We start from the raw sequence: 19,126 nt of genomic DNA, 5'->3' as shown, positions 1-19,126 counted from the left end.
TTATTGTAAAATCCTCCATCCATCCATTTATTCAATCCATAGTCAGAGAAGTGTGAACCTTTCCCAGCAGTATTTGGTGCATAGTAAGAACCAATCCCATGCAAGGCACCAGTTCATGACACAGTACATTTATGCAAATACCCACTCTCATTTACAATGGGGTAATTTAGAATTAGTAATTATACCTAACACCCATTTTGGTATGTTGGAGGAAACCAGAGTACCTCAAAAAAATGTACACAGATACAGAGAGGAAATGCTAATTCCACATTAGAATTTGAACTATCTAGTCTGGAGTTAAAGAGGCAGTAGCACTAAGCGTAGTTAACCCCTACATGTTGCCACAAAATGTAATGTAACTATTAACAGTGTTGTTTAATTTATAGTTTTGTACGTAGGTTTTGGGAAGTACAATGGTTCACTTATTAACACTGTCACTCACAATAGAAGCTTCTGGTTTCATTGTGATATAAAAGTTTCCATGTACCCAGTGTCTATAAGGATTTTCAACAGTTACCCTGGTTTCCTCCAGCATTTCGAATATGTGAAAGATAGGTTGATTTGCCATCAAAATTGTCACATTTTAAGTGAGTGTGCCTTTTGATAGATTAATACCCTGAGTTGCTAGAATGAACCTACCACAACTCTTTATATGAATAACTGAATTTGAAAAGTGAATGAATGATGAAAGGGTTCTCTCGATAACAAACATAATCCACTTTGAAATTATATACAATATTTTATAGAAACTTTTTTTTTATTAAATGTGTTCTTGGTGATGGCAGGTAGTGTGGTGTAGTGGTTAAGGATTTGGACTGCAAATTCTGAAGTTGCATGTTCATATGCCACTACTGGCACTATGTAACTATGAGCAAGTCACTTGATCTGCCTGTGCTCCAATTGGAAAAACAAAGAAAATGTAACCAGTTGTATTTCTAATGTTTGTAAGTCCCCTTGTACAAAGGCATCAGCCAAATAAAACGTACAGTATGTAAGGTGATACATATGTCTGCTATGGCAGTGCAAAAAATAGTCTAGTTTAGTCAGCATCAGATATGTGGACAGTTTAAATCTAATATAGTTACTTGACTGTAAAAGTGCCTGTGCCTGTCTTGAATTTTTGGTCTTGAGGAAAATTAGGAGATTTGTTTGATAAATACACCATATGATAAAGATATTTATATTTTTTTGCATTACAATGATTGAATGCTGCATAAAACTGGGAAAGAGCTTCTGGGTAACTCGACTTTTCTTCCTGTTAAATGACTATGAGCATTTGAGCATTTAGTTAATTATGGTTGAACAGCATTGCAGAAATTTAAATGAAAAGCCTGTTGTAGCTTTTTATGTATTTTTTCATTTCTTATGGCACATGCTGCATATTGTTGTGATAAGAAACATGAGATTTGCTCTTCTTAATCATTTCTTCACAAAGTAATCTAGCATTGCCTGGCCTAATACTGAAAAATGCAATTAACAGAATAAATACGGTAGGATACAGTCACATATTGCTAAATCTTATTGCAATCTATAAGATTACATTCAATGATTTTAATATAAACTTCCATCCATACCTTTTTTATTAAACCCACCTAATGGGATGAACTAAGTGTACAAAGATTTCAATTGATAGATAGAACGGATAAATAGCACAGCAAGATCTGCATTAGCATAGTTTTGAAACAGCTGACAGATTTTGAAGGACAGAGCAAAGTAGTTAAATTTCATATACACTACATAGCATAATATAATTTTCTCAAAACTCCTTATTTCAATTTAGGGTCATTCATTGGGGTCATTGTGAAGTTCATCTTGGACACAAATCAGGAGCCACTCCGAATGAGGCATCAGTCCATCACAGGGCTTACTCACTTACACACTAACATTCACTCAAGGCCAATTTGGAAATGCCAGTTAACCCACCACACATTTTTAGGGATGTGGCAAAAAAAGGAAGAAACATCCATTGCCAAGAAGAGTAGGTGAAAAAATTTTAAAGACAGCAACCAGACAAGGGTTTTGAACCCAGGATGCTCATCACTGTGCTACTGTACCATCTACATCATAGTGATTTATTATATAAATTCACCTACAATATTAGTTAAATATCCTAAGACACATGATCAAACATTTGTGCCTAAATAAAGAATTCAATGTATAATTTTCATATGAATTATATGAGAGGGTCAGTAATGTAGACATATGTAATGACTATAAAACATACAGTACTATATTTTCACAAACTGTAGCTGTATTGACTTATGACCAAAAATGTGTTTTAATTATACTATCTATGAAAGATAGAATTTGTCCAATGAAGTTAATACTTCTAAATCACAAAAACTTTCAGGATATAATACTGTCTTGTTGAAAAATGCAGGGCAAGATCAAGAAAACTGCAAGTGAAAGTAATTTCTGCATTTAGAGTCCTGAGGGGCATAATCATGTGGATTTAGGAGTTAAATTAGTTTCACTTGTAAAGGACAAGTAACTTGAAACATAAATTTCCTCTGATTAAAAAGAAAATACCTGAATTTATACCTCAGTTATAACCAAAAAACAAAAAAAATATTTAAAATTATATTGCAAACTGAATCATACTAGTTGCTATTACACAGACTGTACCCTAGACAGGCCAGTTGAAATTATTGCTGGTGTTTATGCCTTTGGTAACTCCTCCAGGTAACTCGTCCTGTCTCAGTATTATTTTTATGAGTCCAGGAATATGTAGGATGTGTAAGATGAGCAACGTATAACCAAAGCACACTCCCCTCACAACTGTTCTCTCTCTTCCTGCACTAATCCCTAGATTCATTGTACCTGTCGTTTGAGCCAACCTGAAAAAATATCTTTATGACCTGCATTGGAAATAATCAGGGCCAAAGGGTAAAACATCCACTCAAATTAAATAATTTTGCCTGCTAAAATAGAAGAGCTGGAGCAAAAAATGCCTCCAAAGTTTTGTGTAAAATTAATGCTAATTTAATATTTGCCACTCTGATTCCATCTAATGGTGATGGTGTTATGTTTTCTCTCTCCTGCCTTTGCATGCTGACTATGTAAACACTCTTGTTTATAAAATGGACCATTTCATTATATGACCTACAATTGCAATACCTGCTGTAAACATAAATATAATACTACCAAGCACCCTTCTCTCCACAATACTCATAAATAATCACCAATACACGCTACAATAATCAATCCTCCACTCCCAGACACGTTGCCACCCTTCCACCCAGCTAAGCTCACTTGTCTGGGGTTTCCCAGAGTCCTTTATAGTCCCTGACCCGGAAGTGGTTTCATCCCAACAATCCATAAGTCCTTATCACTTCCGGGTCAGATTAAAAGTCCTTTTCTTCAACCCAGAAGCACGTCGTTCCTTCTGGTCATGTAATCATGATGCACTTCCGGGTTATAGGGCACGTAGCCTTCTGTAAGCCTCCCTACAGCGGCTCCTGGTGGTCCCCATGGTATCTAGCAGGGTTGTTTATAACAACTACAATATCCATAATGCCCTGCTGGAATTTGGGGACCTTCCATGCTGCTGGAAGACCTCCATCTGGCGGCCTGGCGGTATGGACCGGAATATTTGGCTGGCCATCCCTCACACACAGTACCTTAAATGAATTTCAACAAGACTCATTGAGGTTTCCCTCACAGTAGTGCCAGTGCAAGTATCATATATCTGCATACAATGAGTGATTGTCAATCTGTCTGATGGCACATTTGAAATGGGATCATTTAATTAACAGGTTGTCTAATGTTAGCTATAAGATTATGTTATCAAACCAGACTGGAAATGTTAATCAGTGGTTCTCAAAGTGTGACCATATGACCACATTTGGTCCACAAATCTTAATCAAGTGGTCTGCAAAGTGACGTTCAAAATATTTCCGCACTTATTTTTTAACTCTATTTATTAAGGATTTAAGAAAAAAATTACATCACTTTTCTACATAGTCACCTTTCTTCATCCATCCATCCATTGTCTCCCGCTTATCCGAGGTCGGGTCGCGGGGGCAGCAGCTTCAGCAGAGATGCCCAGACTTCCCTCTCCCCGGTCACTTCTTCTAGCTCTTCCGGGAGAATCCCAAGGCGTTCCCAGGCCAGTCGAGAGACATAGTCCCTCCAGCGTGTCCTGGGTCTTCCCCGGGGCCTCCTCCCGGTTAGACGTGCCCGGAACACCTCACTAGGGAGGCGTCCAGGAGGCATCCTGATCAGATGCCCGAGCCGCCTCATCTGATTCCTCTCAATGCGGAGGAGCAGCGGCTCTACTCTGAGCCCCTCCCAGATGACTGAGCTTCTCACCCTATCTTTAAGGGAAAGCCCAGACACCCTGCGGAGGAAACTCATTTCAGCCGCTTGTATTCGCGATCTCGTTCTTTCGGTCACTACCCATAGCTCATGACCATAGGTGAGGGTAGGAACATAGATCGACTGGTAAATTGAGAGCTGAGCCTTGCGGCTCAGCTCCTTTTTCACCACGACAGACCGATGCAGCGCCCGCATTACTGCGGATGACGCACCGATCCGCCTGTCGATCTCACGCTCCATTCTTCCCTCACTCGTGAACAAGACCCCGAGATACTTGAACTCCTCCACTTGGGGCAGGATCTCGCCACCAACCCTGAGAGGGCACTCCCACCCTTTTCCGGCTGAGGACCATGGTCTCGGATTTGGAGGTGCTGATTCTCATCCCAGCCGCTTCACACTCGGCTGCAAACCGATCCAGAGAGAGCTGAAGATCACGGCCTGATGAAGCAAACAGGACAACATCATCTGCAAAAAGCAGTGACCCAATCCTGAGCCCACCAAACCGGACCCCCTCAACGCCCTGGCTGCGCCTAGAAATTCTGTCCATAAAAGTTCTGAACAGAATCGGTGACAAAGGGCAGCCCTGGCGGAGTCCAACTCTCACTGGAAACGGGTTCGACTTACTGCCGGCAATGCGGACCAAGCTCTGGCACCGATCGTACAGGGACCGAACAGCCCTTATCAGGGGGGCCGGTACCCCATACTCTCGGAGTACCCCCCACAGGATTCCCCGAGGGACACGATCGAAAGCCTTTTCCAAGTCCACAAAACACATGTAGACTGGTTGGGCAAACTCCCATGCACCCTCCAGGACCCTGCTAAGGGTATAGAGCTGGTCCACTGTTCTGCGACCAGGACGAAAACCACACTGTTCCTTCTGAATTCGAGGTTCGACTATCCGAGAGACCCTCCTCTCCAGGACCCCTGAATAGACTTTTCCAGGGAGGCTGAGGAGTGTGATCCCTCTGTAGTTGGAACACACCCTCCGATCCCCCTTCTTAAAGAGGGGGACCACCACCCCGGTCTGCCAATCCAGAGGCACTGTCCCTGATGTCCATGCGATGTTGCAGAGGCGTGTCAACCAAGACAGCACTACAACATCCAGAGCCTTGAGGAACTCCGGGCGTATCTCATCCACCCCCGGGGCCCTGCCACCAAGGAGTTTTTTGACCACCTCAGTGACCTCAGTCCCAGAGATGGGGGTGCCCACCTCTGAGTCCCCAGGCTCTGCTTCCTCATTGGAAGGCATGTTAATGGGATTGAGGAGGTCTTCGAAGTACTCCCCCCCACCGACCCACAACGTCCCGAGTCGAGGTCAGCAGCGCACCATCCCCACCATATACAGTGTTGACACTGCACTGCTTCCCCTTCCTGAGACGCCGGATGGTGGACCAGAATCTCCTCGAAGCCGTCCGAAACTCGTTCTCCATGGCCTCCCCAAACTCCTCCCACGCCCGAGTTTTTGCCTCAGCAACCACCAAAGCCGCATTCCGCTTGGCCTGCCGGTACCTATCAGCTGCCTCCAGAGTCCCACAGGACAAAAGGGACCGGTAGGACTCCTTCTTCAGCTTGACGGCATCCTTCACCGCCGGTGTCCACCAACGGGTTCGGGGATTGCCACCACGACAGGCACCGACCACCTTACGGCCACAGCTCCGGTCAGCTGCCTCAACAATAGAGGCATGGAACATGGCCCATTCGGACTCAATGTCCCCCACCTCCCTCGGGACATGGTCGAAGTTCTGCCGGAGGTGGGAGTTGAAGCTACTTCTGACAGGGGGCTCTGCCAGACATTCCCAGCAGACCCTCACAACACGTTTGGGCCTACCACGCCTGACCGGCATCCTCCCCCACCATCGAAGCCAACTCACCACCAGGTGGTGATCAGTTGACAGCTCCGCCCCTCTCTTCACCCGAGTGTCCAAGACATGTGGCCGCAAGTCCGACGACACGACCACAAAATCGATCATCGAACTGAGGCCTAGGGTGTCCTGGTGCCAAGTGCACATATGAACACCCCTATGCTTGAACATGGTGTTCGTTATGGACAATCCGTGATGAGCACAGAAGTCCAATAACAAAACACCGCTCGGGTTCAGATCGGGGGGGGGGCATTCCTCCCAATCATGCCCTTCCAGGTCTCACTGTCATTGCCCACGTGAGCATTGAAGTCTCCCAGCAGAACGAGGGAGTCCCCAGAAGGTATGCCCTCTAGCACCCCCTCCAGGGACTCCAAAAAGGGTGGGTACTCCGAACTGCTGTTCGGTGCATACACACAAACAACAGTTAGGACCCGTCCCCCCACCCGAAGGCAAAGGGAGGCTACCCTCTCGTCCACCGGGGTAAACCCCAATGTACAGGCTCCAAGTCGGGGGGCAATAAGTATTCCCACACCCGCTCGGCGCCTCTCACCGGGGGCAACTCCAGAGTGGTACAGAGTCCAGCCTCTCTCAAGGAGATTGGTTCCAGAGTCCAAGTTGTGCGTCGAGGTGAGTCCGACTATATCTAGCCGGAACCTCTCAACTTCGCGCACTAGCTCAGGCTCCTTCCCCTTCAGAGAGGTGACATTCCACGTCCCAAGAGCCAGCTTCTGTAGCCGAGGATCGGACCGCCAAGGTCCCCGCCTTCGGCCACCACCCAACTCACACTGCACCCGACCTCCTTGGCCCCTCCCATAGGTGGTGAGCCCATGGGAAGGGGGACCCACGTTGCCTCTTCGGGCTGTGCCCGGCCGAGCCCCATGGGTGCAGGCCCGGCCACCAGGCGCTCGCCATCGAGCCCCACCTCCAGGCCTGGCTCCAGAGTGGGGCCCCGGTGACCCGCGTCCGGGCAAGGGAAAACGCCGTCCAAAATTGTTTTTCATCATAAGAGGTTTGTTTAACCGCTCTTTGTCTCCTTTCTTTTGCGATACAATTTTCCCAGAATCATACCAACTTTTTAATGCCCAATTACTACTACTCCCGCCTTCACCATTTCCAACAAGAAAACAAATGTGCGGAAACTTTTTGAACATCCCTCGTATATACAGCCAAAATGAGAATATGCCACAGTTGCATGTGCTTTGTGGAGAAGATTCACAATAAGTCAGCAACAGACACACCTGCTCTCACTGCCACCAACATTCCACATTATCTTAAATCTTTTAGTAAGCTATTCACTACTGTTTTACTTCTTCACCTCTTGTTGTGATCACCCAATCTCTTTCTCTTGCTTGAATGCTCAAATTAGAACCCTTTCTATTCTATCTTTTGTTGGTTACTATGCAGGTCTGTCTTTTAAATTCATATTGATGTTGACCTGTACAGCCCATCTTTAGCCATTGCAATTCTTTTATTTTATGCAGCTTGTTCATGCTGCATCTGTGCAATCACGCTGCTGTTACATTGTCTTTATGACCAAGTTATTATTATTGATCACTGAATAAAATGTGAGGAGTTAAATGCAAATTTAGAAACACTGGACTAGAATTTTAATATTTTTCAATAAATGTCTTTAGTAAAATAAATGTAATAATTGTAATTCAGAATTACTTAAAAATTAACTGTTGGCCATAGATGATCCACCATATCTTTCAACATAGAAAATTGGTCCTTGGTCTGAAGCACTTCACATACTATTGGCTTATAGGATACATGTTTTCTTGTGATCAATATATTGCTTTTGTTTTGACTTTTTTAATTAATAGAAATTTGAGTCTTTACACTGCACAATTTGCATTTTGTTCTGCTGTTGATGAGGGTAAATTTGTTGATTTCACTATTTTGATAAGGAAAGATGTTATTTTGCATTTTTTTACAAAATACCTCTATTTATGTATAAAATGCCAGTGGATTTCAGTCAGTGGGAGTAAAAAATATTTCTGAAAAAAAATACATTATTTTCCTACTGTTCACCTAGCCAAGCTCTTGATTTACTTCTGGCATTAAAAAAGCAAGCTAAGGCTTCAATCAACCCAGAGCATGTCCTAAAGGTATGGGTTAAATGTTGACTATTTTCAAGGGACAACACAGTCCTGCTTTTCCCCATCAAGGGTCCAGTTATGACTAGTTGTTAAAGTAACAGTTTCCTATTAGTCTTCAGTGGCATCACCCTGAAATTAACAAAAAGGTCCCGGGTCTCCAAGTTAGGATCAAGTGCTTCCACTCACTGGTCTTAGGTCAGCTATGTCATAGCTTCCTATCTCTTCCTAAGTGGAGGGTCAAGTGACTCTAGCCCTTGCTATGTTACATGAATTCTAGAAGGCTAAGGGACTTTTGTGAGCATCTTAGACAGCTTTTGTTCTAGTGCCTCTCAACGTTTTCCTTCTGGGGCATGGTTTCAATGGAGGCCTAATGCATTCTAGAGTTCCTTGTCCTCCCATTGTGCTTTTTTTTTCTCTCTCCTTCTCTCTCACAGAATTTCTTTCAGAACATGCTACTACATTGTGCCATCCTCTTGGCATCTTCCATGCCCAACCTACTTAGAAATAAATAAATGTGTTTTGATAGAATGCACTTTATGGGCTTGTCTTTCACAGATATTGATGTAAACGTCAATATACTATAAAATACAAATACAGGTAACCAAAACCTTATTTCTCCTAAGTTTGATAGCACAGATTTGGAGTAATCCACATGCTTTGCCTCTCCAAATTTTACAAACTAGTAAACACTTTAGTATTATAGCTTTTTCTGTTACTCGAGGGAAATCATATGGTTGGGAACAGTTATTATTCCTGAAAAAAAAACCTGTCTATTATAACTAAATACAATTGTTTCAGTGAAATTAGATACAGTTTCAGTCTAGAGGTAAAACTGGTACTTCCTATCAGAAAGCAATGTGGCAGTGACATGTGTTAATATGAAAACTTTAACTACAGACTATATAGTAGATGACAATGAATTTAATAAGAAAATATAATCAGGAGTGCAATATTCAAAACACAAAAGTAAAGTATAATAATAGCCTAAAAGCCTTAGTAAGCAGCTCTCCAAAGTTTACACTAAATATTATCAGCTCAAAGAAATTGGCTTGTTTATCTGATATAATTACAGTAATCCAATAAAATGTTAGTAAAATAGATGCTTTGCCTAGTGATATAAAACTGAAATTGTCTTCTGTGATAATGCTTGTTTTAATTTTAATTAATCTTTTTTGAGGCCATATCTCAACAGAAAACATTTTTTGGTTTTATTGCCTTTTATGTTTAGAATGTCTCTACATTATGAAAAGAAGAACAATAGGTGTACTGTTATGGTTTCCCCTTTCTCAGGCTTGATTTGTTAACTTCAAAGTGCCTCCCTGAAACTTTAAATTGCTTAGCCACTCCAAATTAACCTTTTGTATGTATTGGCTGTTTGAGTAAGCATTCTTTCAGAGTGACTGTTATCTCTTAAAGGTTTATATCTGCATTGTATTTTGCTTTTGGGATTGTCCCCACCTCCCCCTGACTTGGAAACATATGGATAAATATTTGGATGACAGCATTTTACATATAAATCTAGTGGTCCACTTTACTGTCTTGCTGAAGCCAGACATGAAACACGTGTCTGGAAACAACCATGAGTGAATTTTATTAAAATGGGAACAATTAGATAACTCATTAAATGTCACATTCCTAAACCAACCCAACGCATCATGAAGACTGTGCTGTAATTATGTGTAGTGATTTTAAGTTGCAAAGAGCTGTGGAGCTTTCATTAACTTGGACGAACAGAGAGCAGAGCTATGATTCTGATAAACTATCTACATCTGAGCAGTCTCCTAAAAAGACCCCTTTTAAACGCGCAAATATGTGTTGCATGTGCAGAGAGCACATTACATGTTTTAAAAAGAAACATAACCTGTTCCAAGAGAAAAAACCTTTCTGTAACATCAGTCTATACGTTTGATTTAAAGACATCAATGGACAAGTAGTAAATGTAAACGATACGTTATCGCAAGTAGCTGTGCATGATCTCTGTTGCTTGGTTACAACAATAGTGTCAGAATCGATACAAGTTTGAAAGAAATGACAGGTATTTTCATAAAAATATGAACAGCAAAATATGCATTTAAAGGTTATGATGTGTTATACCCCATCAAAAGGATTGTCGTTAAGAGAGCTGATAATGAAAAGCCACAGGAGTTGTAGATTTCAGTACTCAAAACACCCAAATCCACAAAGCTTACTAATGACACCAGTAAAGTGTGGACAAGGCTGTATAGCATGCACCTGCTGACTGCATATCTAAACGAGTAACTAAAGTAAGTTAACAATACTGTCTAATTGAAAATGCAAACATGTCATTGCCAAAATATATTTTTTTGATTTAATGCTGTTCTTCCTTTGCGACATTAATGAAGGCAGATCACCAGAATATTTACTGGACTCAAATGAGTTTGGTACTGACTCTTATCAGTAAGAAACAGAATCAGTTTGTCTGTTACCTCCATTATATGGCATTTAGTATAGGCTTGTCAACAGCAGTGCTAATATTTGTGCTGTGCCATCTGTTGGAACAAAACCTGCAATACATTTGCATTTTATTACTACATACATTGCAAAATACTTTCCATTAGATGGTGCATCACAGATTGTCACACTTAATATGCACATCATATTGTAGCTACTAGCCAGACAGAAATTGGCTTTTATATTATAGATTTCTGTTGAATGGGGGATGGAAAGTGTAACCTTGTTTTAAGAGTGCACCACTATTGAGTTTAATGCCCCCACCTATTAACTAGAAAGCTTTATGGCCTCTTGATAGCTCTCCATGAATTCGCCCACACTCTGCTTGGTGACTTGCCATCTAAAGTCTTAGGCAACACTGCATATTTTCACCCATGGTACCATATTTTCACTCAGGTTTTTTTCTTGTATTTTGTTAATTTCTTGGTGTTTTTGGGGCATTATTTAGTAGGTTACTCATAAGCACTATAATTGTAAAATTCTTCTTTTGCTAGATGCCTGCTACAGCAAATTTACTTGTTATACTAGACATAGTGCAGGTGTACTAGCTGTGATTTCATTTTGGCTATGCAATGGTAGGGAGGAGGCAGTAGCATTTCATGTGGTCAATGTTTATTTAACAAAATACTTTATAATATGAGATTATAGTTTTGACTCCAGCTGCTCTCTAACATTTTTTTTATATTAAGGAGACCTACATTGTGATAGAAATACACATAAAAGAGGAGAATCTAATATTTTTTGTTTGCTTAAAAGTATTTGGGATGATCACTTGATAATCTTTCATAGTTTAGGAATGAATCTGTAAAAAATGTTACATGGAAGATACATGCTGCCTTTTGTATAGTAAAAGAAATTTCATTGCTGTAGAGTCCTGAGTTTGAATCCCAGCTGGTACTCTGCATGATTTTGCACATTCTTTCCATGTCTGTATATAATTATTTCTGGGTTCTGTAGTTTTCCTTTCACATTCCAGAGATAAGCATGTTTGGTTCATACCAACACTAAAGCTGTGTGGAAATGGGAAATATTTTCTATGGTGGGTTGGTTCCCTGTCCAAACTTGATTTCCACCTTATGCCCAGTGCTGTTTAATTAGATACCGATGCCATTTGCCTCTGAAGTGAATAAGTGGGTAGCAAGATGGATGGATAGGGATTGAGTCAACTTTGAAAAACAGAGAAAACTAATGTCGATTTAGTTAGACGGCTCTCCCAAACAAACATAATTCATCAAATAAGATATTTTATTCAGATTAAGAATCCTCCTGGAAGCCAAGCTAATCCATCCAATGAATAGCTCTAGGAGGACAAAATTTTAAAAAGCTCTAAACTTCTTAAATTTGATTTATAGCAGTCCTTGAATCATCATTACCAGATAAACTGGAAACTCCAGTGTTATTTATTGTGTCTCATAGAAGGTAATTTAAACTTAGTGATATTGGTGTGCCTTGAGAATGCTGTTTGTTGTCTTTGTTGCAGTTTTACAGGACAGGTTAACCATCTAACAGAACACTTGTCTGGAAACAAAACATGACTGAATAACAACAGGTTAAGGAAGCACTTTGAATGGTTTGGTCTTATTACATATCTTGCCACAGCGATATCAGGGATAATTAAACAGGATTTCTTTTTTAATTCTTATCCCAATGTTATTTGAAGAGAATTTAGCAAAGGGGATCTTGCACTGACCTTGTCATTGCCCCTAGTGAGGAGAAGATAAAAGAGGTTCCACTAGGGCTTTACAATGCCTTTTTCTTTAGACAATTGATTGCATTTTGTTGGTCACGGGAGACTGTTTCAGTGTGTAAACCTATCAGCCTTCCAAGACTAAAACCTCAGGAGAAATGAATTCAGAGTAAAGTTGTACACACTTTTTAAAGCAATGTGAGACACAGTCAGTGTAATGACTCAGCCTTTTTCCCAAATAAATAAATATTTACTGTTGAAAATAATGTATGAAAAAGCGAAGACTATATTAAAAGAACATCAAGCAACATTACCTCCATGTGAAATTATAAACCACATTAATTTATGAATTGCATGGTAGCTTCAAAAGTTCATTAATATGCCTTGGTACTCTTTAATGTGTTCAAGTGTGAGTGGTAAGGGCTACAAAAACATGTCTCTTGTCAAAAATTTCAGAAAATAAAAAAGAGCATCTCTGGCACAATTCTGTAGATTAACTATATTCGTTTTGGTTACCATAATGACAATGACACTTGATGAATTATTGCCCATACTTTAAAAGACACACATGTGCAGAGTTTATTCCATCTAGCCTTTCACTGCAAATCAATGTAAACAAATGACATAATGTTTGAAGTTTACATATTTCATTTTTTTATTATTATTTATCATGTAACTGTTAAGAATGTATCAAATATATTTAAAAACTAATGTATATCTACGGTATTGGGAGTTTTTATTATTTCTGGGATGTTATATGCTGCTAACTTTAAGGAGGAAGGTCTAAAACTTTTTTTTTATTGCAGTTATAGATACTTTTTCAAACTTGATATTGTGCTTTTGTTGATAGCCCATTTAAAATAAACAAGCAAACTTTATTTTATATAATAAGTCTATATGGTGAACTTCATCACAAGTAAATTTCAAGCACATTTGTGACAGCTGGAAAACAGGCAGTTTCTCAGAACCATTGAATGAGTCAGGACAGAGGATAAACAAGTAACCTTATGGTTTGCCACCATGCCTTTATTCCTCAAGTACCACCCCAATTTATATTGTTGAGTGGAGCTAAAAATGGTGTACTATTTCTGTTTTTGGTTGTCAGTGAACAGCTTCTCAAAAGTTTTTATTTTCTTATTTTCGTTTATCAGGGATGCATTTCTTAATGCACAAAATAATCGAAACCCTAGATTACAGTTTTTTGTGTGTGGCAATTATAATGTAGGCTTGATGGAAGGAGAGTATAGTAGAAGGAGATGAGCAATGTGCCTGGTCGAGAATAATTCTTTTTCATTCTGAAGAGGCAGCCCAGACTCCCTGGTAACACAATTCAATTGAAGCCAAAGACATTTTAATGTACTGCACTCAGTAATTTGTACTAAAGCCCGTTCATAATTAGGCAGGACTTTTAATTTATAATCATAATTACAACAGAATCATATTTTAGGACTTGTCAGGTTTCAGGGTATATGAATGTTGAGGCACAGTAGGATTCTCATTAAGCTGTTCAAAGGCTGGATGCTGTTTTGACTGGCCATCAGTAACTGGGAGGAGAGTATCCTTCTAAAGTCTCTAAATTGCTCCTGCTGCGCACTAACAAGTAAATCACATGGTGCATTATTTACATACAATGACATTCAGAAATGACTTTTAAAAATGCATATTTTTTGATAGCATTCTTATGCATTGGCTTATTTGTTATACTAATTTAACTTAGTAGAAGAAATTAAAAGGTTAATTATTATCTTTTTTTTAATTTATTAATGTGCCTGTTGAAATTGATAAATTATTATTTATCATTGTGCATTTTTTTTAAGTGAATTTGATATTTTTAAATAAATTTAGCAGTTAACTTAAGGTTGAATACAGTTTTAATGCACTTCACCAACCCTAAACAAAGAACAGCGTAGGATATTTGTAATACCCCTACATTGAGTGAAATGCTTGATCACTTGAAAGGAAAGGCTAAGGAGCTGGTTACTGGTGAGCATATGTTGACATGATTCATACTACTGAATAAGAAAATAAGGGAGAGAACCACTAGAGGAAGAGAGCATTATCATATACTATATATACTGAGCTCCAGTTGTTATTTTGTGGAATGTCGCAACAAGTAGGGTGATTTGCTTAAAAATGAGGCAGGGTGGGATTGGTGCTGACGGCTCACAAATGGCAAAGTGTTGTGAGTCTAACAGCCTTTACATAAGATGGAAATAAAGAAATTATAGTCTTTTGATAGCCAGGGGTGCAAATCCTCACACTGGACCGAGTAAGCCCCCCCCCATGCAGATAACCTCTGTTCTGTGTTTTATTTTGCTTCTGTTTTTTTTTTTTCCTATGTGCAATATGTATCGTCTATGATAATATCTTAATTGTTGTTTAAATGATGTGTGAGCTGAAATTATCGAGTATGTCACTCACTTTGCAAAAAACTATCAAAAACACATCATGAGACTCCACATATTCACTATATCGTGTAACCTAACAGGATAGACTACTGCGCAGGCACAAAGTGAGTGCATAGGCTGAGAAGGTCCTTACTGCAGGGCGTGGGATGGAGCTGAGATAGAGCTCAGAGGAGTGAGGTGCAGAACTCAAAGGGACATGCACATACATGGGCGAAGATAAGATTTCAAACCCACCAATGAAACATTATCTGCGTTTGCATAGTTAGATGTGGTCGACCCAGAGTTTGTCGCCCCATCCCATCCTGTTTGCTGCTGCAGGGAGATTTACTCGATCTGTCAAAGCACTTCTTCATTTTCCTCCAGAAATGATCAGTTCATAAAATGCTATGTAAACTCCAAAATATTAAGTTATTATACATTTTACAAAACGGTGAAAGTATTGCTTCAATTTGCAGTGTAGGAAGAACAACAGTGACAAAATTGAAAAAACGTGTCGAAAACACAAGCCACGGACAGTAATATTATTCTGTATTAATGTTAATGTTCTTCTATATTGTAATTTTCTTTTTAAATCTGTTGTTTTGTTAATATATTATGTCATGCAGGCAGCTAGTGATGGGCTGTGTTGGAGCAGAAATTGCTGGAATGCTATAAGTGGTGGGACTGGATGAAGGGCTTCTGTTCTATAAGGGATGGACATGAGTCTTAGGAGATGAGTGAAAGGAGAAGTTATGAGAAAAAGGAAAGTGCAGCGGAAGGAAGTTTTGAATAGGGAGTCAGGAGACATTAAGCAGGAGTGTTTGTGGAATAGAGAAAGACAGAACATGAGTGGGAGGACATAAACAGATAGTAGGAAAAGCTTTATTTTATTGTTCTGGAGGTGTGTTCTGTAAACCAAGTAACGGAGTATAAGACAGGACACCGTAAAACTCAGAAAACTCCCGTACTTCTGAGTTGTGTTTATTTATTATGCTGCTCATTACAATATTATATCAATGAATTAATTCTGTGAATACTATATTATATTTTGTTAATATAGATCCATCCATCCATTATCCAACCCGCTATAACTACAGGGTCGCGGGGGTCTGTTGGAGCCAATCCCAGCCAACAAAGGGCACAAGGCAGGAAACAAACCCTGGGCAGGGCACACGCACACACACACACCCATACAACAAGCACACTCCAGGGACAATTTAGAATCACCAGTGCACCTAACCTGCATGTTTGTCGCCCCATTAATAAAGATTTAATAATAATAATAATATTCTGTTATCCGTCTTTCCTTTCATCTGTCATGGCCTCTGATGGACAATCGAGGTTTTAATGCATATATGCAGTATACATATAAATATATACAGATATATATATGGGGAAAAGAGTAAGAAACCAGCCCTTCAAAGCAGATTAGTAATGTGTTAAATCAGTGTCATTTGTTTAGGTATGCATGTGGTATAAAAAGAAAATAAATCAAATCTTTAGCTGTCACTGAGGATATAAGTGAAAACAATTCAAACTTGATTCATTACAAGCTGTAGAATTGTGTTTATCCTTATTTTTTTACATTAAAACAGTAATGAAAATGGTTTAATTACTGTATCATTTAAATTCTGATTATTTCTAAAATTAATATAACATGTACAGTATATGCTTCAAGTAAATGTTTTCTTTAAATGTGATATCTGAAAAAAATGCAGTTGACTTTATTTAAAGTAATGCAGCTTCTTTTAATATAGTGTTTAGGCTTCTGTGTGTAGTATGATAAGAAGAAAATGGGCAGCTTACAGTTTTTATACATCTGTCTTGTTTTATTATGTTTGAATGTTAACGCAGGTTGTGCTGAAATGAAGTGCAGCATCTATTGCAGCACTGTTTAGTGTAACAAGACTACTGCATAGGAATTTGTTGACATAAATAAATTGCCGATTATGTTATTAGTTTTTATATAGAGAAGGTTTCAAATTAAATAAAACTACAGTATAGAGGAGATTATTTATTGGTTTAATTATGGGGATTTCATAAGCACTTGTCAAATTATTATTAGCTTTACGCCTGAAGGAGCCCAAAACAGCTGTATGTTTTTACCTACCCCATAGAAAATATCAGACACATTGAATGAAAATAAAGCAGTATATTTCAAATTATATTTAAAACATTATTCATTAAAGTATCTACATTTTGCCTTGATCTAAGCAGAGATTTTTAGTGGTGCCTATTTTAGACAAGGCAACTGCAGTAAGCAGAGAAAATAACTTGTTAACCTATTTTAAAGCAAAAATGTATACAGTATATATAATTTATGGCAAGAAATGCGTAGCATGATGACTGTACTTAATCTGCTGGGGTTTTTTTATTAGTTTTGACAGTAGTGAGGCTACGTTGCTAAAAGGGTGTATACTTTAGTGTGAAAAGGTCTAAAGCTTCTGTAGTTCAATAATTGCATCCTCTGTAATTGTCCATGTTCTGTGATATGTGTGTATTCTTTTTCATATTAAATCACATTTTAACATCTTTAAAAATGACTTTTTTTAAAACATGTGCTAGAAAAAATGTACATATGTAAGGACTAGAAACATTTTTAAAGATAACACCCTTTTTCATATTCTTTCTTTTTCTCTTTTTAGACCAAACAACCACATTTCAAAACCATGCCAGACTGAGGACTCCACCACTTCCACTTTCTCATTCTCAAAACCCAAACCAGCACCACGCATCATCAATCAATTCATTGAATCGTGGAAACTATACTCCTCGAAGTAATCCCAGCCTGCCCCCACAGACCACTGGCGGCACCAACGGATGTACCAACATCTGCCAAGAGTCAGGATGTGCCCAAGACAACTGGCTGCTTAACAGCAACATTCCTCTTGAAAACCAGGTATGGCAACCAAGTGTTTAGGATTCAACTAAAATACTTGAAGAAACGCAACTGTCATAATACTCTGTGCCTATCAGATAAAGCAATGATTCTAAAATTGTACAAAATGAAAATCACATTGATGTAATCCCATCAATAACATAAACAGAGCATGGTCCTAATTAACATGTCCCTCACCATTTCTGCTCTCACTGGCATTCCTTTAATATAATAACCCTATTCCCTTTAGTGCTCATCAGGAAGTGTTTGAAGAGACACATCATGCAAAACTGTAAGGTTTCCTACATAATATTTGTACAAAATGCATGCAATACATGAAACACTGCAAACTTGGGATTAACAGTTTTCGTTTACCCAGGCTTTAGTTTGATCAGATAAGATAATGAACTGTAATATGAAGTAAATAAACTAATCAAAATTAGCATACGCTTAGAACTCACAGAAATGACTCCAGCTTATTTTTCAGTTTGACAAAGCATGTCCTCTAAAACTGGCTTTATGCCAATATAGAGACAGCTAGAGTTTAGAATTTTTTGGAAGAAATATTTAAGTCTTATTCTAATCATTTCATTCCGATATTTTTATACCTCAAAAAATTTATTTTATTAAAGGTTTCTAAAAATGTTCTAATATATTCATATAACGAATTCTAATTTTTATGTTATCTCATTGTCTAGTACAAGACATACAGAAAAATGCCCCTTCTCACTTTCTTTGTTCAGTTTATTATTAAGATGTGATCCTACTACTAAAATACTACTTTCTCTAAAAAGTAAAATAATTCATCACTAGATAGATAGATAGATAGATAGATAGATAGATAGATAGATAGATCGATCCATCCATCTATCCATCCATTCATCCATCCACCTCAAGGGGAAATTGTTACAGTAGCTGACAAACCAAAAACTAAACATAATACACTTAATTGGAAACTGTATGATAGATATAAATAAATGTTCATTATTATATCAAAATTAGCTTATTAAAATGCCAGAAAAAATATAGTTTATCCAGAGATTTTACTTTTTTAGGCAATTTTTCATTTTGATAATTAAGTTCTCATACAAGCAGACTATGCATGGCATAGTGATTAGCATTTCCCTGCTTGTTTTATATGACAGAACTGAAGGTAGGTAAGAACATGTTTATTCTCTCCTTAATTTCTTTAAAGACCTTCCACCAGGATTACATTCCCATAGAGATTTAATGTTCAGACCAGAAGCTAAAAAATCAGTGTTGATGTTTTAAGCACCTGGCTGTAGTACAATTAAGCTCCTCAGAGGCCTAGATCAAGTTGAATTATGAAACTAATTTAGTGACCCATTACACTAGCTTTGTTCTACCTGTAAGCAAGGTGTAATCAGATGGTGTAATGAGCAAAATTAACAAATGTATGCTTT

At 38.8% G+C, this 19,126-nt stretch overlaps 1 protein-coding gene across 1 annotated transcript in view; it reads left to right on the top strand.

The window, feature by feature from the left end:
- The window catches only part of tenm4 (teneurin transmembrane protein 4), a 679,712-nt gene that overhangs the window by 426,491 nt on the left and 234,095 nt on the right, over positions 1-19,126 (top strand). Inside the window, exon 6 of the mRNA XM_051926453.1 lies at positions 17,470-17,723. Coding sequence (XP_051782413.1) covers positions 17,470-17,723 — 254 coding nt within the window. The remainder of the gene's footprint in view (positions 1-17,469; positions 17,724-19,126) is intronic.

Source organism: Erpetoichthys calabaricus, chromosome 4 (genome assembly GCF_900747795.2).
Source record: "Erpetoichthys calabaricus chromosome 4, fErpCal1.3, whole genome shotgun sequence".
In the NCBI taxonomy this organism is placed as follows: Eukaryota; Metazoa; Chordata; class Cladistia; order Polypteriformes; family Polypteridae; genus Erpetoichthys; species Erpetoichthys calabaricus.
Note: the sequence above shows the minus strand (reverse complement) of the source record. Positions and strands in the feature narration are given on the sequence as shown.